The 26,683-nt window shown below is 38.9% G+C and overlaps 8 protein-coding genes across 10 annotated transcripts; 3 read left to right on the top strand and 5 right to left on the bottom strand.

Moving 5' to 3' along the window:
• Positions 1–431: 431 nt before the first annotated feature.
• On the bottom strand, positions 432–1,817 carry LOC18614649 (large ribosomal subunit protein eL31). The gene is made up of 2 exons (XM_007052501.3): positions 1,636–1,817; positions 432–921 (listed from the first exon to the last, which is right to left on the bottom strand). Exons 1-2 carry the CDS (start codon positions 1,719–1,721, stop codon positions 642–644), a joined length of 366 nt encoding a protein of 121 aa, XP_007052563.1. The 5' UTR covers positions 1,722–1,817; the 3' UTR covers positions 432–641.
• A 201-nt stretch (positions 1,818–2,018) lies between these two features.
• Positions 2,019–4,582, top strand: EMB2816 (Small nuclear ribonucleoprotein family protein). 2 transcript variants are annotated; one of them, XM_018113829.2, is made up of 6 exons: positions 2,019–2,100; positions 2,312–2,387; positions 2,528–2,609; positions 2,960–3,031; positions 3,872–3,924; positions 4,330–4,582. In XM_018113829.2, the coding sequence occupies exons 2-6, from the start codon at positions 2,385–2,387 to the stop codon at positions 4,417–4,419; spliced, it is 300 nt and encodes a 99-aa protein (XP_017969318.1). In that variant the 5' UTR covers positions 2,019–2,100; positions 2,312–2,384; the 3' UTR covers positions 4,420–4,582. The 2 variants fall into 2 exon arrangements, with proteins under 2 accessions (XP_017969318.1, XP_017969315.1); XM_018113826.2 differs by having other exon boundaries at positions 2,028–2,159.
• Positions 4,583–7,576: 2,994 nt separating this feature from the next.
• Positions 7,577–8,676, bottom strand: SAP5 (A20/AN1-like zinc finger family protein). The gene has a single exon (XM_007052499.3). The coding sequence runs from the start codon at positions 8,451–8,453 to the stop codon at positions 7,875–7,877; it is 579 nt and encodes a 192-aa protein (XP_007052561.1). The 5' UTR covers positions 8,454–8,676; the 3' UTR covers positions 7,577–7,874.
• Positions 8,677–11,608: 2,932 nt separating this feature from the next.
• On the bottom strand, positions 11,609–13,272 carry LOC18614645 (zinc finger A20 and AN1 domain-containing stress-associated protein 8-like). Of its 2 annotated transcripts, none has more exons than XM_007052493.3 (3): positions 13,187–13,272; positions 12,994–13,066; positions 11,609–12,348 (listed from the first exon to the last, which is right to left on the bottom strand). In XM_007052493.3, exon 3 carries the CDS (start codon positions 12,324–12,326, stop codon positions 11,823–11,825), a length of 504 nt encoding a protein of 167 aa, XP_007052555.2. In that variant the 5' UTR covers positions 12,327–12,348; positions 12,994–13,066; positions 13,187–13,272; the 3' UTR covers positions 11,609–11,822. The 2 variants fall into 2 exon arrangements, with proteins under 2 accessions (XP_007052555.2, XP_007052556.2); XM_007052494.3 differs by having other exon boundaries at positions 12,994–13,069; positions 13,187–13,261.
• Positions 13,273–14,084: 812 nt separating this feature from the next.
• Positions 14,085–19,593, top strand: LOC18614643 (RNA binding (RRM/RBD/RNP motifs) family protein). The gene is made up of 9 exons (XM_018123200.2): positions 14,085–14,599; positions 15,436–15,536; positions 15,690–16,044; positions 16,365–17,240; positions 17,324–17,381; positions 17,575–17,636; positions 17,726–17,832; positions 17,914–18,001; positions 18,901–19,593. The coding sequence occupies exons 1-9, from the start codon at positions 14,465–14,467 to the stop codon at positions 19,210–19,212; spliced, it is 2,094 nt and encodes a 697-aa protein (XP_017978689.2). The 5' UTR covers positions 14,085–14,464; the 3' UTR covers positions 19,213–19,593.
• Positions 19,594–20,850: 1,257 nt separating this feature from the next.
• LOC18614642 (uncharacterized) lies at positions 20,851–21,847 on the bottom strand. Its single transcript, XM_007052490.3, has one exon. The coding sequence runs from the start codon at positions 21,748–21,750 to the stop codon at positions 20,899–20,901; it is 852 nt and encodes a 283-aa protein (XP_007052552.3). The 5' UTR covers positions 21,751–21,847; the 3' UTR covers positions 20,851–20,898.
• A 648-nt stretch (positions 21,848–22,495) lies between these two features.
• LOC108662582 (arabinogalactan protein 23-like) lies at positions 22,496–23,806 on the bottom strand. Its single transcript, XM_088802844.1, has one exon. It carries the CDS (start codon positions 23,804–23,806, stop codon positions 23,621–23,623), a length of 186 nt encoding a protein of 61 aa, XP_088658970.1. The 3' UTR covers positions 22,496–23,620.
• A 10-nt stretch (positions 23,807–23,816) lies between these two features.
• Positions 23,817–26,402, top strand: LOC18614640 (anthocyanin 5-aromatic acyltransferase-like). Its single transcript, XM_007052488.3, has 3 exons — positions 23,817–23,933; positions 24,031–24,122; positions 24,974–26,402. Exons 1-3 carry the CDS (start codon positions 23,914–23,916, stop codon positions 26,020–26,022), a joined length of 1,161 nt encoding a protein of 386 aa, XP_007052550.3. The 5' UTR covers positions 23,817–23,913; the 3' UTR covers positions 26,023–26,402.
• Positions 26,403–26,683: the final 281 nt, after the last annotated feature.

Below are 26,683 nucleotides of genomic sequence, written 5' to 3'. Positions count from 1 at the left end.
TTGCTTGTCAAATGCCCTTAAGTCCAATGAAATTGGATTTTTTGGTACAAATTCAATTCATGTAATGAACAAAATGTTAAACAATACATGAGATGTCAAACCAACATTGTGAGAAATTCCTACAAACATTCTCCTATAGGCGCAGGTTTGCATCTCTCACCCATATTTCATTTGCACACAAGACCGTGGAAGCACATTTAAATTTTCATTTACCCATGGAACACCACAATCACAATATGTTTAAGCAATTGACTTGAATCCCAATGACCCGAAAACAAATCAGAGTAAATTTAAAGGGATACCCACCATTCCTCCTCGATTGGTTTGTGACAGGTTAAAATCTGAGCAGGCAACACATACAGTGGTTAACATCTTGCTGAAAAGTACCAAAGATCCATTGTACCAAGTAACACGTCTCTCAATCAACTTCATTGTAAGACAAGAAGGAAAATATATTTCTTAGATGAAGCTTGCCACATATTTAAGTACCAATTAAAATCACAATAAGTTCCAAGATACTCTCTGATGAATAGGTTCCCACCAGATTCGAATAAAAAAAAAAGAGACCAAAATATCTGAACTAAATAGAAATACCCAAAATTTCAAATTACTTAACAAAGTTCCACGTAGGGTCAGTTACTTCAGTCTTCTTCATCAATGACCTTGGTTCCCAACCCCTTCAAACCCTCTGGAGGGATCTCTGCAACAGTTACCAGAGAGTAAAACTCCTCCTTTGCATCCTCTTCATCGTTTCTCTTCCTTGCAATGCGGACACGAATTCTCCTTGGCACACTTCGGATCCCACGGCTCCATACTTGCTTGTTGAGCTTTACATCAACTCTGACATCTGTTGTCCCCATAGCCTTCTGGGCAAACTTCCTAATCTCCTTTATGGCCTTTGGAGCCTTCTTCTTAAATGTGCTGTGCCAAGTTGTTCAAATTTTCCAGATTACATCGCATAACCATAAACTAGGCGCAATTTTAAAAGTGGTGTAACATCTATCAACTGGTCCTAATTGGAACTCAACAGTGAATTTTTTTTCTGATTCAAGTGCATGCCAGGCAGAATAAACTCTGTTGCGTATAATTCAGAAAGAGAATACTGTTCTTTACAAAGAAATAAAGCAATCCAAACCAACCAAAAAATCAGAAAGTTACACCCTAATCAAAAGGTTTCCATTTGGAACAAAATTTAAACAAATAGCTATGGAAACATAAGCAGGCAAGAGCTGAAGATAGTTGAGAAATTCTGTATCCTAAGGCCATATGGTTATATCCTTCATAAATTGACCGCTTATAATCGAAATTGAGACATAAAACTTCGGAGAAGAGAAATCCCACCAAACATCAGGAGCAAGCAACTAATCAAATGCTCCAGATATATTAAGAGCAATTTCTGAGCAAGAAAAAGCCCATTGAGACATCCATCGCAATAACAAACATAATATCAGCTGTACATAGAGATTTAATACTATATCAGAAGCAGCAGAAGATTTCAACAACAAAGTTATTTAGGCAAAATGGCACAAAAGGGAAGAAAGCAAGGTGGCAACATGATTTTGAGATCCAAAATGAGGCTAACCATTGCATTATTATGTAGAGAAAGAAAGGAAAGAATGTTAGGGGGTTAGTTACCATCCATGCGAGCGCTTGTGAAGGTTGATGGTGTACTCTCTGGTGACCACCTCCTCCTTTCTTCCTTTGCTTGCCTTGTCTACCATTTTCTTTGAGCTGCCGTCCCGATCTCCAAATCAGAACAACCTCTCTCTCTCTCTCTCTCTCTGTGGCCGCAGAACAAAACCCTAGTCGCACATATAGTAACAAGTATGACAGTCCCCCGCCCTCTAAGCTAAAAGGGCTTTGTTTTCTATACAATTACTTCAATGCCCTCTATCTGGCTAAATGCCATTGGGCTCAACCTAAGTCTTTACTCTTACCCATTAATTAGAATTACAAAAAGGAGTCACCAAGCCCAACGTAAAATGGGCTTAGAGTCCAAAAGGTATGCCGACGGTTTAAGTTGAGGGCGAAACCATTGACGCTGCCTGCAACCAAAGCGGGAAAGAAAAGAAACATTGCTGATTGCTGATTAGAAATCGAGTGAGTATAAAAGGCTAGGGCACTCTTCTTGCTCTAGTCTCCTAGATCAACTCTCCCCCGTAAGGGCCCTTTTCTTTTTCTTTTCCCTTCTTTTGATTTCGACCCAGCTGCTCTGTCAGATTTTATTATGAGTCACTCACTGCTTCGTTGGTAAATCTGTAAATTTGGCACCTTTACTTTGTTTGAAGTTTTTGGGTTCTTTGGTTTTCAGGTTTAAGTAACCTAGAGTTACATTTCCGACGCTGCACAGACTTTAACTGACAGCTGCCAAAGCTTCGTACGATATGGTAATCTTGACTCTCTCTAAAGCTTAAAACTTTATTTGCCCATTAAGGGATTAGGACTTATTTTTCTTTCCGTACATTTTGTTGAATTTTTAAATATTATTGAAGAAAAATTAACTTAGAATGGATGATTATGTTTTCAGTCAGGCAGGAAAGAAACCGTCTTGGATTTGGCAAAGTTTGTAGACAAAGGTGTTCAGGTCAAACTCACTGGTGGTAGACAAGGTCTGTTGCTGAGCTTTCAATTTCTCCTTTTAATTTGACTTCAGTCTGAGGTATTTTTGTGAAGATAAAAGGATTAATTAGCTGATCGAGACTTAAATACTATATACAGATTTTACAACTGAAACTTTCCTCCCTGCTTGGGCTTAGGTTATGAGTAATGGTAGAGACTTACGTCAGGAATCTGATATTTTATTATCGACTAATAGTAGCTTCTAGGCTCTAATGTCCTGTATAGCTTATTGTCATGTACCCTAGCGCTATGCAAGTCATTTTCTTTCTTCCTGTCATTTGTTTGATCTAGTTTATGTACTATCATCTATTTCAGGAGCTATTTCTTTTTTCTGTTTCAGTCACAGGGACCTTAAAAGGATATGACCAGCTACTAAATCTCGTCCTGGATGAAGCTGTGGAATTTCTACGCGGTAATTGCCTCTATGGCACTTTGTACACATGCTTGTTTGGTTTTATGCATCCAGCATGCTTTTTAACTATCTTCTTTTATGATCGTTGGATGCCTTGTTGTTCTAAACTTAGCTGCTTATGGTGTTATTTGGTCCTTTCGTGCATCCATTCTCAAGGCCAGTGACCAGTGTTAAGTAGATGTTAATTATATATGCCTTTGTAGTAGTTGTGCAGTTTCATGTGAGGATTTCACTTGTTTGCCTCCCTTGAATTGCTTTGGCACTTTCTCTTTGCTCCGCTTCCTCCAAAAGATTCTTCTAAGACTAGTGTCAGTTCTCTCCATGCTGCAAGAAGTGAATGCTTCTTTTGTAATCTAAGAATAAATGAGAAAAGAATAGGATATACACGACTAGATTTAATTTTCTCTCTTAAACGCAAAATTGCAATTCGCAGGATGATTGTTACTTATTACCATTTATTTTGGCATCAAAAGCACTCATAAAACAGACCATGGAAGTCTGTTCTAATTCTGTAATCTAAGTTGCCTGTTTAACAGTGCTGAACTCTTTTAGGCAATTTGCTATCACAAATTTTCAGGACAACAATTAGGCATTCTTATTCCCATTAGACTGATACTTATTGTTCTATAATTCTATTTGTGGTGTAAGCAATTAAGAGTCCGTGGACAATTGCAAACTGAAATTTGGAACTTCTGAGAGGAGTTGGTATCTGCTTTTTCTGAACTATGTGACCTCTGCTGTCTGAAATTTTGAAAAAAAAAATTTATTTGTTCATGTGTCTGGAGTACTGGTTGAGACTGCAAGATTAATTTGCTGTGCTGTTTTTGCATTATTTTGCAGATCCAGATGATCCATTGAAGACTACTGATCAGACCAGGCGTCTTGGCTTGATAGTATGTTCTTTCTTCCTCCTTCTGCTTCCCTTTCCCTTCTCCACCCTTTTTAGAGTTTATTGTTCAATTTTATGGTGCCGAAAGGTCCAAATTGCATATGGGCTTCAAACTGGCCATAGGTTTCAGATTCAATTTTAGCAGAAAGATTGAGCCTGTCTTTTTTATCTGCCACTAGTTATGTGGGCAAAAGATACAAGTGCAGTTCTATGAGGTCAATGCTTTAACTTATGGAATTGTAATTCCCCTAGACATCCAGATCACTTTTGAATGATATCTGAAATACATGTGAGGAAGATGGGCTTGTCAAAATCCTGAGGGTTCAAGGGTTGATAGGATGTGAACACAAACACTGGTCTTTGACTACTCTTAGTACGATTTGAACAATATGTCAAATATTGCATGCAGGTTTGTAGGGGTACAGCTGTTATGCTCGTGTCACCAACTGATGGTACAGATGAGATTGCTAATCCTTTCATCCAGCCAGATGGAGCCTGATTTGTCTTTAATCTGTAGTTCTAACATTGAAGTCTGTATGTGCATTTTATCAGTTCACCTTACTTTTGCTTCATAAGCTACCTTTGGAAAATAGGGATATCTGCATTGAGCTTGAACTATGCATTTAAATATCATGTTCAATGAACTAACTGGCAATTTGTTATGTTTGTTCCCTTGGATGCCCTTTTCTGTTTTTTTGGGCGATTCTGGATGCTATTTGTTTATGTGGAAGTATTTGTGTAAGGGTACACTGCAGAAGTTAGGCTGAAGAATACATACGGAAAGTATATAAGCGTAGAGGAAACGGCGACCTGAAGCAAAGGAAAATGTTTTCGGCTTTCCTTTTTCTGTCTTTTTAGCTAAAGACCAATGGGTTGTCTTAAAAGGCCTGCCTTATACTAACATGTTAAGAACAAAACAACAAGGTAAAAAGGACAGAATCATGGATTAGCTGATGACCCTTCTATCTAGCCAATAAAAAGTTCCGGGATAAGTAATCCCATTTGGGAATAGGTGAGTTTTGTGAACAAACAGAAGTGGTACCATTCATGTAAGTAGGATTGACTGCTGCATTTAAATCAACTAAAGAGATGAAGACAGTACATCCTTAATCCCACAAACTAATATTATGATGTCAATGATAGAGCAATATAGGCGAAAGTGATATGATTCGATTCCAACAGAAAGTCCCTTTGGGGCTCGACTATGAATGCAAGTGGATGTTAATGGGCCCATATTTTTATAATAATATTTGCCATTTTCATTGATCGGCCCCCTATCAGCTGAAACATGGGGAAAAAAAGAGGCACCTCATGGTTATAGTATTTGCTTTGTAAGGTGCAAGTAAAACAGTCCATATTTGTGGTATTAAGGGGAAAAGAGTCCTTGTAAAGGAAAAGATTCTCATCATTCGGTGTCCATTCTCCACTTTATTTTCTCGAGACAGATAAAAAAATAAATTAAAACAAAGAAAAGCAATTATTGGATGGTCCCAATCATAATGTATAATAATAATAATAATTGATTTTCGTTAATTATTTTATATTGTTTTGTCGGCTAATACATTTGAGTGTTGAAGGAATTAGTGAAAAATGGGAGTGGCTCAAAGTCATCTCATGCTTGGTCTGACCATTTTTGCCACTTAGAGATTCCTTGTTATGAGTCACCCCCAACACTAATCAAGAATGGGGTTGGTGCTTATCTCTTAAAGATTCCCTTCATCCTCAGAATTTTCCTGTAAGTATCATCACCTTTGGTAAACTTAATTACAAATTTGCTCCAAAATTTTAAGGTTTACATAAAAGAAAAAAAATCAAAAGTGTTGATGGACGCATATCCCTCCCATAAGAATGATAACATGATTCATGTATGAGTTGTAAAACACAAGACATTAGCAGATTCCAAGTGGCAACAGAAGAAAGGAACAAAAGGGCGTGGTTGTTGATCCTAATCTCCTTTCCCTAAAGCTTTGTCCTCTACAACTAACACTGCACAAAATCTCTATAATTGCTTTCCATACATTAATCAAAGCTCCTACTACTTGTTTGTGCAACAATAATACCAAACTGCGCATGCTTTTCGCCAATTCCATTGCCTGCAACCACATCATTACTTTATCACATGATTGCATTTACAGATTTGCTTCACCATTTCATATTTTATAGATACTTAAACCCATGATAAATATTTTAAATTCCAATTTAGGGTTTATTTGAATAAAAAATAAAAAAATAAAAAAGGACCAAATATATTGCTTACGGTGTGTCCTAATTGTTTTAGAGTTATACAGAAAATTTGAGTCGGTAGTTCCTTTAAATTAGAAACAAATCAAAATGATATTACACGTATTTGACAGTGACACCACATGAGGGCTATTTGCCAAAAAATTTGACGCCTACGGGAAACGCTGCAATTAGATCTGCATGATTAATATAATAAATAGATAATGTTTGAGGTGATTTATTAATTAATATGATACGAAAACTATATATAAATCAATTTAAATTTGGAGTTATCATTTTTCATGTTTTAAATGTATTGATGTATTTAAAGACACGTTAATTTCATGCTTTAAAAGAATTAAATTGTGTTATTATGTCAATTCATATAATATGACCGGTTTAATGTATTTATTTTAATTTTATCAATCGTATTTAATGAGTTTATGGTATTATAAGTGTCTTATAATATTAAATTAAATTTATTTTAAAAAATATGTTAATTATATCATATTGTGTAATTTGCGTAATAAAAGTATTTGAATATATGTTTAGAATATTAACTTGTCTAGAATAATTGAATCATGTCCATATTGACTTATATAATTATAACATCATGATACAAATTATTAGGCGAAGAAGTAATTTTTCTTTTTTAAAGGAAAAATGAAATTGCCTTTCTCACCATTGTATTTATTTCTATTATTTTCGTCCCCGCTTCCCGTGGTTGGCTGGTTGGGCTCTCACAGCTTTTCAGGCCGAGAAAGGACACCCAACTTGGTCCCTCCGGTCGGTCCCACTGTTCTTGTTTTTTGACAACCTGTACAGGCGCCACCATGAACGTCATTGTGCAACCAACTCTCATTCAATCACAGCCGTCAGATCACCTTGAGATCACCACAATTAATACTCTCTATGTCTCTGTGTATGTATTTCGTATTTTATTTTTTCAACAACTACAAAGCAACCAATTAACCTACGCAAAATGCTCCCGTCACTCTCACTCACACCCAACTTTACAGCTTTTCTTCTGTACTTCCTTTATACCATTTATACGTGGCTATTCATGATTGGACTGTGCAAAACGCAGAGATCATGTCAAAGGCAAACACATCACGATATTTTGCCCCCACTATCCCATAAAATCTCGCGATAGAGAACAGCACATGTCATTTTCAAGAGGGGCCCGGGTCTTTTTATTTTATACATGGAAAATTACTAAATAAAACCTTCCATTTCCAGTTACAAATATGCAATTACCCCCGAAGATCATCAAATTGACCTTCCACGCCCAACGTTTCCATCGAATTTACAAACACATGCCATTCGTATTATGCTAGTAGTAACAATAATTTTTATCACAAAACAATCCAAGCATATGAAGCGAAAGCTAGCTAGAATAAAAGATCTGAGAAGTGGAGGTCAGGCTAACACAAACATAAATAAGCCACAACAATCTTTCATTTCTCAATTAAAAAAAACAAGTAAAATGAAAAATGAAATACTATAGATTGATCGGACATGAACAATCAGAAGAGAGAATATATCTTCTTAATCTCCAGTAATCTTGATGTGAAGATTTTGGTTGACTCCTTTTTCTCTCTGTGAAACGGTATTTTTGAGATGTCGGCATCTTTTCGGACGAGATGATGAGATCGAGCATGGATCTCCACAACTTGCTCAAATTTTCACGTCGGAAAATGATCCAATATTTTAATTTAATTTAATTTCATAACATCAAACTCTGATAATCTTCGCTGCTTTAACCACGGGATTTTCTCTAGCGATAGCCTCGCGACCCGCTGTCTTGTAGTCGTAACTGCAATCGTGTCGATCCGAGTACCGGTGCTCCGCACAAAAAAGCTCCCCGCATCGACACCGGAACCCGGTCAACCCCACGCGTTTTCTGCAACCGGAACATCGGTTCACCACCTTCTTTTCCGCAGCCGCAGCAGGATCGTTTCCTGATCGATTCCATGCAGTGGTCCGACTATTCGTTACCGTTGCAGCCGTCGTAGGCGGAGAAGAATCGGATCGGTTCTGCTGTGAACGAGACGGGGTAGATCTCGAGGATTGGTCGTCAGAGAATTTCGGAATTGAGGCTCCACCAGCTATAGCCCCACCGGTAGCGGAGGGGGATGTGGCGCTCGAGGACGAGGAGGAAGAAGAGGAAGGCGTGGCGGTCGTGGCGTTAAAACACTTTTGGCACATGTTGTTGGTGGCGGGATTCCCTGTAACCCCGCAGTTATTGATGCATAACGTTAAGGTTTCAGGTACCTTGAACTCGGTCTCTTCCTTCTCGGTTCTTTGAGCCATTTCTCTCTGGCTTGTCCTCGACCAGGAGCGAGAAAACGATTTCAAAGGGATAGAAACAAGGAGAAAGAAAGAAAGCAGAGACTCTGGGTTTGGGCTTGCTTTGTGTGGAGAGAAAAAACGGGAAGAGGAGGTTTGGCAATTGGCGTTAGGAAGAGGAGAGAGGGGATTTGAAGGGATTGAGAGGTCGGTAATGGCGATGGAATATGGGCCTCATAGAGACGCGTATCAAACATTTTTTGTCATCCCTATTTACAAAAATAACCTCGTGACTTTTTGCCAACTTGCGTCCCCCCTCGCCCTAACCCTGGGGGGGGGGCGGGGGCTTCTTTTCTACTTTGCTTCTTCTTCTAGATTAGTTCTTTCTGACGTGTTAATCGTCATTATCGAGATATTATAAAATGCGGTAACGCTTATTTACTCTCGTGGGGCCGCTGCTCCATCCGCTAAGATTTCTCCCAAGGCTAGACTTGTTTATTAGCAACTGACAAATAGACAGTACTACCACCACAAGGTGTCCCAAGTAACAGTTGTGGAAAAATGGTTAAAAAAAAAGGCATAGGTTAAAGAGAAACTAATGTAGGTAGAAGGCTGTTTTTTGAAAGGGATACAGCAAGCACTAACATTTGCTTTCCCCCTTGGAGATATTTTTTTATATCGAATTCATTGCATGTAAAAAGAAAAACGACGGAAGATTACAGGAAAGAAAGAATGGCACTGCTTACATGAACATACAAGGTCACGAAAAGCGATGGCACAATGGCATTTGACAGATTTGCTTAGCCGCATGAAAAATAAATATATCAATCAATCTAATCTTAGCTAGCTTAAAATTCAAGCCATCTCCTTCTACCGAGACAGATCTCTTTCTCTGCTGGCTGGCTGGCAGGCAATCATCCACAACGCTACTGTTCTCTTCCAATTCTTACCCCATTTTTATTCAACATCGGAGTATTGATGCGCAAACTAATTAGTACTCAACAGTGGAGATTGATAAATTCAAGTTCTTTTTCTTTTGTTGAATTTTCATGAAAGGTACTACTAATACGTTTTCAAATCATACGGTTGATGCGTAAAGCATATGAAACTTCCAACGTGGCTTGGATAATGATTTTTTATTTTTTATTAATTGATTTGTTTCTGGAAAACACCTTATATTGTTAAAATAAATAATTTATTTGACAACAAATATAATTAAAATTTTGTAAAATAATTATTAAGACGTATATTTGATTTGTTGTAGATCACCATTTTTGATATATATATAAAAAAAGAACTAATAAATGCTATAAAAACAAAACAAATAGAAGTATATTAGTTTAATCCTTGTCACAACAATATCTACATCTTCGTTCATTAACCACAAACTCAATTAATTAGCAACTACAGGGATTTGAAAAATTAAACTAAATTCAATTAAGAAGAATAAATTATCTGATTACACCCCTAATTCTAATTGCGGGCTTGAATTCAATGTACACTGATTTCCTAATGTCGCCACCGTGCTGACACGAGACTTTTTCACTATAAGAGGGTATAATGGGAAATTGGGTACAAGATGGTACCCCACGGGGGAGGGCAACGGTGACAAAGGCATTCCCTGCTACAGGCTTTAAGCCGCCCAATCTGACCGTCCTCGCGGCCCACCCCCACATATCCTTTTCGACGACGTCGCTTTCTCTCCCTATCTCTCTAGCTTGGTTGGTCTACACGTGTGCAAGACACGCGTCTCTGTTTCCCGCTGACGCCGTTCCCTTCCTCTCCTTAGATTCGCGCGAGCGAGCTCATCAACTTGAAACATGATGAAAACGAGTCTAATTTAGCCTTTTTATTTGTTTAATCCAACTTTCTTCCAGCTTTCCTTCTTTCTTTTTTCGTTCGGTTGGCCGCACATTGTTTGATCCTAAAAATTGACGAGAATTTTTTAATAATGATTTCATATATTGAAGTTTGTGACATTAATTAAAATCACAAACTATATTCATAAAAAGATTATACTCTTTCTGTTTTCATACAACAAAGTGATTTAGTAGATTTATATATTTCAAATAAGGCTATGTTTGTGCGATATAGAACAATTGTGATGTTGTGTATGCACACAATGATAATAAGAATAATTTTATAGTTAACTGTGAAAAAGAGGAACTTTGATTAGCATATTTATTAATAAAAAATAATAATTAAATGATGAATAGGGTCAAACTCGAATTTAATTATAAAATAAAAAAAGTTTAATCGACTTTTTCGAAACTTAATATAGTGAGATTCAGGACACATTTATTCGTACTTTTCATGGAGAAAATTTAATTACTATCTAATTAAAACCAAGTCCACATCATCTAAAAAATCAGACAAACAAGAGGGCAAAAAATCATACACTTATAGCTCTTGTTACTGTATTTCCTTTGGAAAATGGGAATTGTGGCCGCTTCCTTTAGGAAAATGTACGCGGCTGGCTAAAAAGAAAAAAAAAATAGTCGCTGGACGGCTACTAGTGGGGCCATAGCTTGACTCGGTCAGCAGATGTGGACCGGTCATCAGATAGTTAACCATCTGTTACGTGGCAAAAACGCAGGGCAGGATGGGGATTGAAAGTGCATGATCGCCCACACCAAAGTAGCGCCCACTTTCCAGTTTTCTTCCACGAGCTTCATACCGAACCCGAAATCGTGATCAAGATTTTAATACCGAGTAAAACAAATCATAATCAAGATAACGAATTTAGATTATATATAATACACATGGAGTCCAACATCGGATTTCATATCAAGATACAGTTTTTAATTCCCTTATTTATGAATTAATTAATTTCATTTTAAACATTTATTTAGTTTCATATCTTATTATACATCGTGAGTAGAATTTTACATTTTCAATCAAATATTTTGACTCTTGTTTTAAATTTTGAATTCTAAATTAAAAAAATAATGCCAAAAATGATATTAATATAAAAAATTTACTAAACATATGGCAAAAATTATAAAAAAGAAAAACACCAAAGGAGATAAGATTTTTGTTCTTGCCAATTGATTGCAATTTGCATACATATATTTTTAATTAATTTTAAATGGCCAAAAAAATACTAATTACTTTTTAAATTATAGCTATATAAATAATATAACGAAAAAGTAAAGAAAGCAAAGAAGTAAGGCAAGAAGTAACAAAAATAAAAATATCTGATGCCAAAAAATAAAGACAAGATCCATTAAACCAGCCAATTATGCGCGCTACATAAACATTGCCAGGATCCTTACATTCTCACCCACCATCGGCAGATAAGATCTCATGTTCCTTCCTCCCGCGAGACAGACGCCGGACTCTGCAACTCACGTGTGGAACATGGAACAGACTGCTAGAGAGACTGGAGACCCTTTAGATTTTATCAAGCTTATTGGCCTTGAGAACAGGGTTGGCTTTGGCAATGGCATCCCGAGCAGCACAGTGATAATCGTAAGGGCAGTCGTGTTTGTCAGAATAGCGATGAACCGCACAAAAAAGATCTCCGCATCGGCAAGTAAACCCTGTCAAACCAACACGTTTCCTGCAGATACTGCACTTATTTGGCCCTCTTTTCACTTCCTCTTCACGACCTATGTTCATAGATATTGAAGCAGAGTTTGCCTGTGCTGTAATGGCTGTCGACTTGACTGAGGTACTCTGTGGGTCTACGGCAACAGAAACAGGCTCATGGTTGTTGCCAGGGCTGCCATCTAATATACTCCCATTCGGTGACGAAGCAAGTTTATCTCCCTGTTGCTTCATTACCAGGTCCTTGTGGCATTTGGAACACAAGTTCATGGTAGCTGCAGTTCCAAAGAATCCACAGTTGTTGGCACAAAGTTTCGGAGCTTGGCATCCACGTTGGTTCTGCTCCATTTCCTCTTATAGGCCTATATTCCTGCACCATAGTTGCTTTCAGGTTCCATAAACAGAAATTCATATAGAACTGATTAATTGATTACAGACCATAAAACAAACTTTAGCTTGCTTCTATCGTACATAATAATCAGCAATTTTGTTTGAATATAGTAGTATAACATATAGAAACAAGTGAAGCATGCAAGTCTTCCCGTTGGAACCAAAATAGAAAAGGAAACTTAAAGAAGGATCATGCTATTTTTACAGAGAACCGAGCAATTCCACCTCAAGGTTCGATGCCTATCCCAAAGCATCAAAGATTAATCGCAACGAATCAAAAGCATATTCTATTTTCTAACTTGTACCAAGTCACACGCACTGTACAAACGAAATTGAGTAACTCATCATCTCAAAAAGATTAGGTAAACAATATTATAGGAAACTTGCTAAGATCAAGGAGCCACCGCTGAAAGAAAATTTGGACAGAAGTCGCACCCAGTTTGATGCAGGCTTAACTAACAAAGAGGTAATAAATCATTTAAGGTAAGTATGACACCTTACTTCGTAATACTACTACCTAAGAACCCCCTCCCAAAAAAAAAGAAGGATCTTGGAAAGATTCATATAAATAAAACAGATCCTAAACAACAGAATTTATAAACTGTAAGGCCAGAGTTATCAATACCTGTTGCTGGCGAGGAAATCTCGAAGGCAAGACCTCTGTCGCCAGAGATGGTCTTTCAACTTTGAAATTTCCCCTGCTTTTACATCCAAACCACAATAGAGAAGAGAAAAAAGACATTAATCATTCAGACTAAACTAAGAAAAAAAACTGAGAAGTGTGAATCCAGAGAGAGAGAGAGAGAGCAGAAACCAACCCCAAAGCAAAAGGGAAACGGTGGGCGGTGGCAGAAGTCGGAAGGAGTAAGGCAGAGGAGTAGAAGGGGATATTTATTTTATGTAGACTGCGGCGTGGCAGGACATGGAAAAACGTGGCTAGCATTGGTTGGTTGAGATGGATGAGTTTTGGATCGGAGGGTGGGGGTAACCGGTAACATGTTGGATCGCATTATTAATGAAAGGTTAGATTAGACAGCATAGCGGTGAAGTGCAAGTGAGTCAGTAGCTACGTGGCAAGCGCACGTGGCTTGAACATCTGACAGAGACACTTGTCTGTTCTTGGAAGGCGGATTCCTGTCACTGTTCTTCACTGAGGCCTCAATCAATTTCATGGATTCCCGTTAAACGGGAAAAACAATTCATCTTCTCCAACTTAACATACAATTCTTGCTTGGTATAAGTCATTTTATTTTCACAAGAAAGAGAAAATGTTCTTCATTATCGATAATAGATATCCTACACCATCAAGAGTAGGAAGCCAGAAGATTTCAAGTGATGAGAGCAACTCAAAGCAAAAGCCCAAGGCGCAAGCACGTACAAAACTTTGATACTATCTGTTTTGCTAACACCAGTTCATCAAGCAGCAAACTTTGAACCTCTTTCGAGCTTGTCGTCAAGTTTAGACAGTGGAGAGTTTCTTTGGCGAAACTGGCTTGGATCACTGTTGCAGGGTTTCCACCCGAAAGCTCCGAAGTTCACGGGCTGAGCTCGTGATGAAATGAACTGGGCCTATTTCTAGTCCCAAGGCCGCTAGGGATGGGCAACCTCGGCCCACTAGTTTAGCAGGGAGTTCTTGCAGTTGCGCATTTTGTTTTGGTGATTGATGATTGATGATTGCTGATTCACCCAGCGAAAGTTTTTATTTTTATCCGCAGCCAGACAGAAAAAAGGCCCACTCACAGACCACAGTCGGTACATATATATGAAACGCACGCTCCGTTCCTTTCCCCTCTAGCGATTCTCTCTAGCACCGGAAACCTCCAAAAGCGCCGGGGGATTCCCATGAAACCCAACATTTTCTCTCCCACCCGAAACCCCTACCCTCTGAATTTTCTCTCACACTCCCGACAGTTACCCCAATCCTCTCCCGCGCCGCCGCATTTCTTTCGCTCATCACTCCCTCAATTTTTCGTTGATGCTCGCAACCTGGAGTTAGGGTTTCTGGATTCGCGTGATTATTATTTGTTCTGATATTTATAGATTTTAGGTTAGGGTTTTGAATTTGGAAGGGTTTTTGAAGGGGGAAATTGTCGAAGATGGGCAGCGTGGATCGAGTTGATGACTTGACATTTAAGGTTAATTTTAGCGGAGATGGAGCAGCCAAGTTGAGAGAGAGAGTCAAGGATAAACTCAAGGAGTTTATGGGCGACTACACTGATGACACTCTTGTGGTACTTTTTTTTTTCTGCTTTCCCCTTACTAATCAATTTGATTTACTTTAATTTTATGTATTTGCCTTTGATTATAAAATGTATGAATATTGTAGATTTTTTCCCTCTGAACTGTTGCATTGATCATTAAGTTGGTTCTGCATTTTGGGTAGTTATGAAATTTGCTTATTATTATTGGGCCTTCGGAGTGAAGACTTTTAGGTTTATTCATTGGATAGGATGCACTGGTGTATGATTCACTTGGGTAATGATTGCATATTTTTAAGGGCTACCTCTCTACAAGTTTTCTTGTAGAATTTTAAACTTTTTAACTACTTGATTATCTATCTTTTATTTGCTTATTCTATTTGCTTATCAAGACTCAAGAGTTTGTGTCACTAGTCAAATGAAAGGGCTGAGAAGAAGCAGAGGCTGAAGTTTTGCTTTACCTGGGGAGTGGCAATTGCTTTTGATGTGTTGCTGATAATTTTTGACCGAGCAAGTGAGGAATTAAAAGGCTTCAATATTCTCCTTAATTTTTAACTTAAGATTTTATGACTATTTCTGTGGATATTCAAAATCCCTTTAACTTTTTCACAGTTGTAAGATTTTTTGACATGATATTTTTACTTAGGTTATCATTTTTTAAAATGGATGTCTCTCACCATTTGTTGTAGTTTATTTAGCATTTTCTACACATTTTGGTGCTCTGGTGCATGTTTTCGTGTGATCTCCGATATGAATGGAATGCACGAATTAGCAAATTAGTTGGACAAATTGTGCAAGATCAGAATTTTCAATTGGTGTGTGTCTGTGTTAACCTAATCATATTCCCAATTTGTTGATTTGATTGGCAGGAATATGTGATTGTCTTATTGAGAAATGGTAGACGTAAAGATGAAGCAAGGAATGAGTTGAATGTTTTTCTTGGGGATGACAGCGATTCTTTTGTCTCCTGGTATTTCTATTCTTTTTCCAACTTCCTTCTTTGGGGAAAGTCGGTGCTTATATAACATATTTGTCAGGGACTTAGCCCTAACACATCCTTATCTCTGATGCTGTTAGTTTACTTATAATTTTTTAAAATTTATCTTTTTTTTCTTTTGAACAGGTTGTGGGATCATCTGGCTTCAAATTTGGATCTATATGTTCCTTCTCAGGAACCTCATGGGGAAGAAGCAGCCAAAACAAGATGCATACTGGGGAACCAGCTGGCTGGTGCTGATGCTCAATTGGATTCTGATTCTGAAAGAGGAAAGTCTACTAAGTTGGCTAGGAACCGGCACAATAGGGAGTGGAAGGGACTAGTTCAGGATGCTTCTGAACCACCTCCTCTTCGGAGCTCTGAGGTTGAGAATATTCGTTTTGAGGAAAAAACTCGTCGAAAAGTAAGCCGTGGAAGATCTTCCTCCCCTCGTCCTAGTCAGAAGAAAAGGAGCAGAATTGATGAGCGACAACCTATAAAGGTTTGAATTCCTAAGTTCCTAATCCCCAGTTAGTTGAGTATGGTCATTTACTATAAGTAAGAGGAAGTTGTTCTGAAAATATCTGATTCATTGGTCAGAATATAACCATGGAGGGCCTCTAGATATCATTCCTTATGGAAATGGTTAAAAGTGGATGTCTTGATGATAAATTCCTCAATCCCTTAGGGTCATTTATCAATCATTATTATTATTATTATTTGCTTTCACAAGGATAGAAGCAGTTTGATGTAATGCCAACATATGTCTTTGCTCATTCTTTTGGCCCCAATTTTCTGATCCACAAATGTACTTTTTGGCAGAGGGAGGAAGTTTCTCAGATGACCATAGATGCCCCTAGGCGGCTGCTTCAGTTTGCAGTGCGAGATGCAGTTGGAACTTCAAGGTCACCTATTTCAGCAAAAGAGTCCTCATTCAAGCGCCTTCGGTCTGTGGTGTCAACATCTTCTGGAGATTCATCATTACCTGATCGTCCTAGGAGAATTCGGTCTGTTGCGAGAGTGCCAAATCTGATGACAACAATGCTTAAAGCTGTGGCAGAAGCTGCTGAAGATGTGGCAAAGGTCAAAACTGCTGGAAGTGTGTTTGACAGGCTTGGTCCTGGAATGGATGTTTTGAAGACCCATGACCGACATGCGGCATATAGAGAATCTCTTGCTGAGGATGAAGAGTATGGAGATCTTAAGCAACCACTGGAGAATATCCAATCAGCATATCTTCAAAGAAATGAGTATGCGGGACAACATGTCGGTAACATGACAGCATTAGAAAGTCAGACTGTGTTGGCTTTAGATTCTCTGTCTGACAATGAAGCATATGATGATGTTAATGTTGCTGGCCATAGAGTTATGGATGTGTCTCAGACTGGTACATCTAGTGGAAACAAGGGTGATAACTCACTTGTTGTGCAATACAGTGTAGCCAGGCATGATGAACTCATGCAAAGAACAAGGAACAAAGACCACAATCAATCTACTGCAGCAGCAAATACTTCTCGTAAGATAGTCAACAGTTCTGTCAATGTAAATACTTGGAAACCACCTCATTATCAAGAGCCAAGGGAGGTTTCAGAATTTGGCAGTCAAAGTTCTCTTCAGGAGATTGAAGCAGTCGCTAGCAAATCTAATCTTAGATTGATGAAGGAGAATGGCAACCCTGTTACTGTTGGTAATGGAAATGTAAGATGTTCTGACCCATTTTTCTCTCTTCCCTTATTCTGTGCACTGGGCTATTAAAATTTACTTGCAGTGTTAATTTATAGGTAAAAAGTGCTGGTGATATTCAAGAAATGCCTCAGAAGACAGTGCAGTCTTTTTCTGGTAAGTTTTCTTGTATTGTTTGTTGCCTTTTTATTGCAATATAAATTATTTGAGTGTTGCATTTGTTAGATAAGGGATTCTGTTGTTTCAACATATCTTTTGGCATCTGTTGATTATTTTTTTAATTAGTATTTCATTCTGTTCTTTTGGATTTAGGGTTCTTATATTTTTATTCGCTTTTTTCTTTTTCCAGTTCCCTATGCTGCTGCTCGACCTTTAGAGGATGCTGATTCTCGGACGATCTTTGTAAGCAATGTAAGAAACCAAACTCCCTTTAGTTTAGAAAGTACATGTCTCCCTCCTCAGTCTTGACAATATATGGTACTGTCACCGTTGATAAGCAGGTTCATTTTGCTGCTACCAAGGACAGTCTTTCTCGGCATTTTAATAAGTTTGGGGAAGTGCTAAAAGTTGTTATAGTTACAGATGCGGCGACAGGGCAACCAAAAGGGTAAGGCGTTTGAAACATTTGTTCTGTATGTGTCTTTCTCTGGGAAATATTCTCTTTTGCTAAGATACAATGTCTAAACAGGTCAGCTTATGTGGAGTTTATGCGTAAGGAAGCAGCAGACAATGCTTTATCCCTTGATGGTACCTCTTTCATGTCACGGATTCTTAAGGTATTTAATCATTGCTCTATGTTCTTTTATCCAACCTATTGAATTTTTTCTTTGCAACTTGCTATGCATATGGCTATATCGCTAGGTGGAGGGGGAGTTTTTTGCCCTTTCTCTTTCACTCTTTAGGAAAAACTATCTTGACATAGATGCCTAGTGATGTAAAAATTTTAATGGTTCCTTGATGGCTGGAAGTTTTTCTTGACATCAATTATGATATTTTAGTTTGTATTTGGCAGTCAATGGTTGTCACAATTTCGCTTCTTATGAGCTGTCATTGAGTAGTTATAAATATAATATAATCAGACCTGAAGCAAGTTTATGTTTTATATTCCTATATTGCAACCTTGAAGTTTCTGCTTATGAGAAGACCAGATCCAATGGTGATGCTGTGCTGGATCAAAAGTGTGTTGTGATTTCATGCCTTGTGTCTGGTAGTGTATCTATTGTGCTGGGTATGTTGTAATGATAAAGCACTGAAGTTTAGATGGCAGATCATATTATGCAGTTTCTGCGTTTTGATGAACTAACTGGTCGTGTCAATGGTGTGTGAAAATTTTAGGAAAGGCTATTATTAGATTTCAGTGAAGGAAAGGTGAGGGAGACAACAGATGCATCTAGTTTAAATATTTAACATGACTTCTCCGTTTTCTGGATGTTAAAGTAAAAATTCATTTGTTGGAGTTCTTGAAACCTTGGATAGTGAGGTTGGAAGTGGTGAAAATTTAATGATTTAAATTAAATACTTTTAGAAAACCTGGTGTTGTTCTGTGTGATTCCAGCTTGATGACCTCATAATTCTCCCATTTTCTTTCTTTAAAATTAAGCATGGATGTTGGTTTGTTGCTTCAAAAAATGTTATGGCAACTAAACCAAACTGGTTGGTTTTGTTCTTGTTGAAGGTTGTGAAGAGAAGCTCTGCTCATCAAGAAGCTGCTCCTGTCATGACATGGCCCCGCATTGCCCGAGGCTCTCCATTTGCTGCTGCAAGGTTTGCTAGAGCCCCTTTTCCCAGAGGTATCCCTGGTGCATATAGGCCTCGCCTTCCTTTTAAGCCTGGTGCCAGAAGCTTGCAGTGGAAGCGTGATGCTCAGGCCACTCCAGCCGATGCTGCTGCTTCGTTCACTGGGAACAGTGTTTTTTCTCCCACTGCCCGCAGTCTCACCTATGTCCGAACAGAGCCTAAATCGGAGGGGAATGCCAGTAGCTCCTAGTTCAGTCTGTCATTTCTCAAATTCCTGCCCCGGGGTTGCATCAATTTTTGTTGAAATGTTTGAATATGACTGCACCAAGTATCTTACGGATCAAAGGATGGAGATAAGTCCAACCCATTCTTTTATTTTTAGAAACGTGATGATTCTTCAACTCCTGGAGACATTTCTAGAGTAGAGATGTATGTAGAAGTGGCAAACCGGTCTTCTGTGAGCAAATTTTGCTATTCCAGGCTTTTTCTTTTTTCTTTTTTTTTTCTTTAAAGTGGGGTGGGTTGAATGGGGCAGGGGAGTTTGGTTTTTGATATGGGAGGAAGCAAGGGTCAGTGGTTGGAATAACGTTCATGCCCCAAGTTATATATACGTTAGATTTGAATTTGTGAATAGGGTGGATGGGTAGTTGTCTTTTGTTTGAGGGCTTATGTTTTAGTTTTTCTTCGACTTTTATATTATAATATAAGGAAAAAATAGAAGAAAATGAACAAAAAAGAAGAAAAGTTAAGGAAAAAGGAGTTTGCCTCAAATGTGCAGTCTGTTGCATTGGTCTTTGCATTTAAACGTTTAAGGTTTTGCATGTTCTCTGCTCATGTGGTTTAGCATGGAAACACTTCGTTGTTTGATGTTTCTGTGCATGGTATGTTCTTTACTAGACTTAATTTCACATGGTATTAGTTTCTTGATGATTTTATTTATTTATTGTGTGTGGGTGGGGGGTCTGAGTCTGCCATCATGATAATGGGGAGATTTGCTATGTATTTCTGGTTCATTTTCGCATTCTTTAATTTGCAATTGCATTTTTTGAATTGAACGAGCTTGTTCTTTTTCTGTTTCAGAAAATAGGTGGCCCAAATTAAAGTGTTTGTGAATAGGATTCAAGTGTTCGTCTTTATAGTTTCCATATTATATGTAAGTAGGATTCCCTTCTCTAGTGTTGTGGTTAGTGAAATACTTGGGTTCGTAACTTCTGAGTATTATATGCAACTGGGTACAAGCAATGCCACTGTCCCAACTATTCCTCAACGCTTCTTTAGGATTTACGTTCGTGTACAGCAGTGTTGTGGAATGTGTTGTATATTGTCTATGATGCTGTAACAAAATAGGCTTCAGATTGATGGCTTAATATAGAAAAGTAACTGGGTAGTTACACGACCTGCTCCTCTCTCTGTATGTAAAGCTCAAGCCACAACGGCTATAAAACAGGAATCTGCCATCTTCTCCATGGTATGTGTCAAGTTCTGTCTGCTAGTCCAAAGTCTCCAAGGAAATCTTTTGGTGAGTACCCAACGAGTTAAACCCTTCAGCATGGGCGCCGAGGGGAGGGAATTAGCACCAAAAACATTAGGAAATTGCGTCTTGGATGACTAACTCTTTATCTCCAAATCCAACAATCAATGAGGAATATGCCGATTACGACCTTCACCACAGCGATGCTGTCTAGAGATCCAAGTTATGATTGCTTTTTACATATAAAATTGTAATCAATGTTGCCAAAAACGATGATTAAATCTTTCCTACTGCAGAACATCTCCTCAAGTGTAATGACATAGCAATGAAAAGGAAAACTTGTAAAAATTTCATTCCTAAAAGTTAAATATAGAGTGCTATTAGGTATTGTATACATCCAAGATGGAGTATGCAGCATTGCACCAAAACTCAATCCATGAAACTCAAGTATCAAAACATAAAAAGTCACTTAGAGAACATGGTGAACAGCAACCCAATCGACACCCCTGCAATACATAAGAAAGACACCCCGCGGACCCGAACAAAGAATATATTCAAATTTTTTGCAACCTGAAGGGTTAGAGTAAGAATCTGTAGCCTACCTTGCTCCTCCATCTTCTTGAAGAAGTACATAGGCTTCAGTGACTGCCGCAACATAAACGCCAGTGTAAAAGGGAACCCAAATGCGAGAAAACTTTGAATTGAAACCTCACTTATTGGGTTTGATCCATTAATATACGATATCCAAGCTCCAAGACCAAGGTGGACCAGTCCCAGAACAGCCACTGCCCTGCTAAGTCCATATATGTTCTTCATCATTCCTTCAAGAACCTCTCTTGTCTCATTCGCCAGTGCTGATAAGTCACGTTCTACGGTTGGTCCCTCGATTTCTTGGTGCTTGAAATCAGGGTTTTGACTCGGGTATTCGCTTGGGCTCTGTGGCTTCTCAGTGTCAGCTTTTGTGCTGGAAGTTGAAAGATATCTGGGTCTTTGCTCCGATATCCATTTAGAGCAAGGACTCTTCCTGTTGCTACTCAAACTGGTGTATGATCTTATCAAATCAAGATACGCGTTTATGGATTTCTGATCAACTATATCTTGGATTGTGAATGAGCGAAACCGATTGGATTGGACTGAAGTGAAAGTTGTGAAACTGGAATTCGGGTTTAAGGGGTTTTGGCGTGAGAAAGCGGGATTGGATAAGGGAATGGGTTTAGGTTTTAGGGGTTCACGAGAGATGAAAAAAGTGGGAGACAGAGCAAACGAATAGGAATTGCAGCGCTTTGGGAGCGTCGAGATGAAGCTACGAGAGATCATTGTTGCAAATTGAGAATCACAAAATTTTCTGTACAAGGGTCAAGAGCGGCTCGCACTCGCAACTGGGAAGAAGCGAGGTAAGCATCCGGTTTGGTAAACCAGATCTACTAATTTGTGAGACAGGACTTGATTGGGTTGGATCGTTTCTGGAGAGGGCTTGATTCAGTTGGGTTTGGGATTGAGCCTATACAAGGAGCTTCAGCTGGGCTTTTTTATCACACATTTTTTGCGCCCCAAACAAGTCATAAGATTTTGGCCATCTCTGTTCTTTAAAAAACACAACGTTTTTTCCCTAGTTAGGAATCAAAACTTACTTTCAGTAGAAATTAAGGTTGAATGAAACAAGAGCATTACCTTGCATGTTTGTCAGTACCCTGACAATAGCCTAGTAATGCTGCTCTTGGACAAGTCACCCGTGTTCTCCTTTTTTTTTTTTTTTTTTTTAAATTAAGAGATAACTTCCATTAATCAATGAGGAATTAAAGGGTTCCCCAAATAAGAGCAAAAGCAACGTCCAAAAGGCTGAAAAAAGATGATATGACCTTAATCAAAAAACAGCACATCTTCCAGAAACACCATGAAAGGCAACGAAGAAAAGGCCCATCAGGACATCAAAGCAAAAAAGAAGACCTGGGATTTCACCTTTACAAACAGCACACAATATGGTCCCAGCAAGCAAAAACAAAAGGCAAGTTCATGACTATACAAACAAAAGGGTTCAAAGATGAGCACAACATAATAAACATATGCTAAAGCACTTTTTTATCTCCCTTTACTCGGATGAATATTATTTTCCTGTGCCCATAATCAAAGACCCAGAATACACTCAGATACTCATTAAATTACACACACAGAGCATAGCGCCATTGTAATAAGGCAATACAAATAGAAGTCGCCCGATATATATGTCTAGCAACAAGAACAAGATCCTAATCCCTAATGCATTAAAACATGAATTACATAAAACAAAACACAAGACCCTACACCCGCAACAGATGCAAACGCAGCGCAGCCTGTTCCAGTTTCAATTGCCGGAGAGGGAGCTATCTCATCCTCAGCAGCAGTCACTGTGATTTTTGAGCATACAATTGCTACAAGCACAACAGCTACAACAAGGGAATCCTTCAGGGAAGCCATATCGCAGTGCAGTTGAGAAGATTGCAAAGGTGAAAGGACAAGGATTTTTAGAACAAGTATGGAACTTTGTGGTTGGTGGGTCTAAAACGAAGGCCTAGTGCATGGTTTACATGTGGCGTGAGAATTAGTCGGCCCGGCTGCAGGCTGTCATTCATGTAGAATGAAGCGGATGCCACGTTGTTTCGAATAAGTTAGAGGTAAAAAGTGGAGGGTGCAAAGAGGAAGAGCACATGCTCCGCATTCATAGGGGCGGGGGGCCTGTCGTCTCTGTGAAACTTTAGTTTTGATTGGACTGAAGCGTCAGCAGATCACTGAAATTTGGCAGGTTAACGTTATCGGATACGCTGGTGGGATTATGATTCCATCAAATCCACTTGTGTTTTCTTTCTTACCAATATCTAATTGGGAAACACTTTGCCAAGTAATGATGACCATATACGTTGCTTGGAACTGAGAAACCATTCACGAAACCAAAAGCATGTAAGAGTAAAATGCAAATGCACCAGAAGGCTCTTTTATTGCATTGGGTGTAAAAGATTATTCACTTTACAGACAAAGGAATGGAAAAAAAAAAAAGATGAGAGATTCTCAAAAAGAAAATAAAAACTTGATTGTCATCGATCAATCTTATTCTTATTTCTCTTTTCTAAAACAGAACGTTTCTGATCTTTCTTCCTTCATATGTGCACTTCTTTCCTTTTTTATTATTTTTGTTATTTTTTTTTCCTGAAGCTTAGTGCAAGAAATAGGCGAGGAGTGACACAACTGAGGCACCAACAACTGATCCAACAACTGGCAAGCTAGCGGAGGCATCGCTGGTTGGGGCAGGGGCAGGGGCAGGAGCGGCAACCTCAGCCATCACCGCGCTCATTGAGGCGGCAGCAAAGAGGACAGCGCAGGCAACCTTCTTCATCTCCATTTCTTGGCGTGTTGGCGAGTAATTTAAAACCCTGAATAACAAACGGGGCAATTAATATTATTCACCAAAACACGCCTTGGAACTGGAGTTTTGCAGCCGACTGAAGAATGTGGGTGGGGGGTGAATGGTATTTATAGTGCAAAACCAATCTGTATTAGCAAATTACTGTTTCATTTCCATCCTATTTTACGCCAACTAGTTGTTCGGTCTTTTTATGCGGACAGGAAAGAAAGAAAAAGCCCTTTGCCTGGAGCGAGTCTGGCGGTAGAAATCACAAGGCAACCCAAATTTATGCCAACCAGCTCCCTGATGACAGGTGTTGGAGCTACACCTACAACCCAAATAGAAGAAACGACGCATGAATTTATGCTTCTAAATGAAAGTTATTCGAAATCCCACTTGGGATGATATGCCTCTTCATAATTTCTCACATATAAATAATTAGTTTGATTCTTTTATGCAGTGTAATATATTCACCCTTGAAACTTGACAAAGTACATTTTGAACTACAAAATTCCTTTTCTTTCAAGATTTGCTCCTCGGGGCCCTTGTGCTTCAGTAAACTTGGGTGTAAAAAAGATTTAGACCAATGGGTTCTAATCTTTCTCTCTCTATTTCTTTTTTATTACTATAATCGAAGTTTAGTATTGGTGTGGAGCCACACCAACCCACAATGTAAATTACATTATTTTCTGTGTATTATACCTGTTCACACACAAGCGACTCAGTCAGAATCACATCTCCTCTGTTCTGTCTCTCCCTCTCCCTCTCTGTCTGTATCTCTTTCTTTAGTTTATCCCACGCCCATGGCTAAAGACCTGAGAGTGAAGATTCTAGAGCATTGCCAAGTTTCTCCACCACCGGATTCAGTTAATCCGCAAACTTCCCTGATCCCCTTAACTTTCTTTGACGTACCATGGCTCTTCTTTGCTCCAACCCAACCTCTCTTCTTCTATCCATACCCTTACTCTACTTCTCACTTTTTGTCGGCTACTCTCCCAACCCTCAAGCAATCTCTTTCTCTTACTCTCCAACACTTCTTTCCTTTCGCCGGCCACCTCGTCTTGGACTCTAAGTCAAACCGTCCCAAGATTGTTTACAACGAAAAACACAGCTTTGTTTCATTAACTTTTGCCGAGTCTAATGCTGATTTTCATTATATATCAGGCGATCGTCCTCGAGATGTCGAAGAGTTCCATCCACTTGTACCTTCGCTAGAACGCAGCCTGCAGTCAAGTGATGACGAAAACGAAGCACTACCTTTGCTTGCAGTAAAAGTCACAGTATTTCCGAATTCTGGTTTGTGCATAGGACTTGCTTATCACCATGTGGCCGCTGATGGAAGGACGTTCGACAATTTCATCAAGACATGGGCATCATTCCATAAAGATTCTTCTTTCTTGATCACGGCCATGCCATCTTATGATCGGACGTTGGTAATTGACAAGCATGGTCTTGAGGCGATTTTCTTGAAAGAATGGAGGAAGAAAAAGTCTGCAGAACATGAAATGGTTATAGTTACCAAAAGCAAAGCAGAGTTTTCAAATAAGGTTAGAGCCACATTCGTGATGGGGTTGACAGAAATGGAGAAAATCAAACGATGGATTGTTACCGAATGCAAGAAGAAAAATCTGCGAGAGCCCGTTCATTTATCTCCTTATGTTGTAACATGTGCTTTTGTTTGGGGTTGTTTGATGAAAGCTGCTTGCAACGAGGGGGTGGCTGACAAGTGTCCTAATGATTATCCAAGTTATTTGGGGTTTAATGCGGGCGGTCTAAGCCGTTTCGACTGTCGTGTTCCATCTACATACTTTGGCAATTGTGTTGGATTCGGCAGGTGCGAGGCTACAAGGGGAGACTTAATGGGAGAAAACGGCATCATTTTGGCTGCTAAAGCCATAGGAGACACGGTTAAGAAGTTGGACAAAGCATTACTCGGGGAAGCTGAAAGGTGGATTTCGGACTGGGAGGTCTTTTACAGGTCTGAGCCCCATATGATGGTAGTAGGGTCGCCTAAGGTGCATCTGTACGAGACAGATTTTGGGTGGGGGAGGCCTAACAAAATAGAGGAGATTTCAATTGATCAATGCGGAGCCATTTCACTTACTGAGAGCAGATGTGAGAGAGGTGGGATTGAAGTGGGATTAGCTCTTCCAAAGCCCCAAATGGATACGTTTACCTCTCTCTTCGATCAAGGTCTCAAAGCTAAAATGTAGAATAATGCGGAGAAAAAGTTTCATGGACCACTGCACGAGCTTTGCTTTTGGGAACGAATAAAACAAATACTTGGGGTAGGTGGAGGTTGGCCCTCGTCTCTTATAACCCTAGTATTTCAACACCACATGATCCAAATTGCTCTGCACCACAAAGTTGCTTGATACAATATCTTGGGTTTGATGTCACCCTGTCAACGCCAAATGAAGTTATCTGAATTAGGAGGGCAAGAAATTGGATGAGGTGTTGAGTTGTAGGAGGCAGGAATAAGTCAAGAATCTGTTGAAAAATGTGGGTATTGCTAGTCTTTTACTTGTCAGCTCACTTGAGTCTCCGATTTGCAAATGAAAGTCCAATGCATGTTTGCATCGCTTTGTTCCTATATCTTTGAAAATTAAGTTTTTCCGTGTGCGTAACGTCCAGCTGTTTCTGATGCTTCTTCCTGATTACAAGCAGCTGCTGTCATTGTAGTTATAGCGAAAGTATCACACGGTATTCTATTGTAATACTTATAACCTTTTTGAAAGTTCAAGGCATCAATAATTAAAGCGTCATCAGAACTTTTGTGAGGTGGACACCCGCTGCAATAATTTCAATCATCAAAACCAAAGAAACGTGAACCATGTTTCAGGAAAAATAAATGAATAAATAAATACCAAGAAA

Source organism: Theobroma cacao, chromosome 1 (genome assembly GCF_053813885.1).
Source record: "Theobroma cacao isolate CCN51 chromosome 1, ASM5381388v1, whole genome shotgun sequence".
NCBI lineage: Eukaryota > Viridiplantae > Streptophyta > Magnoliopsida > Malvales > Malvaceae > Theobroma > Theobroma cacao.
This window is presented reverse-complemented; position numbering and strand designations above follow the sequence as displayed.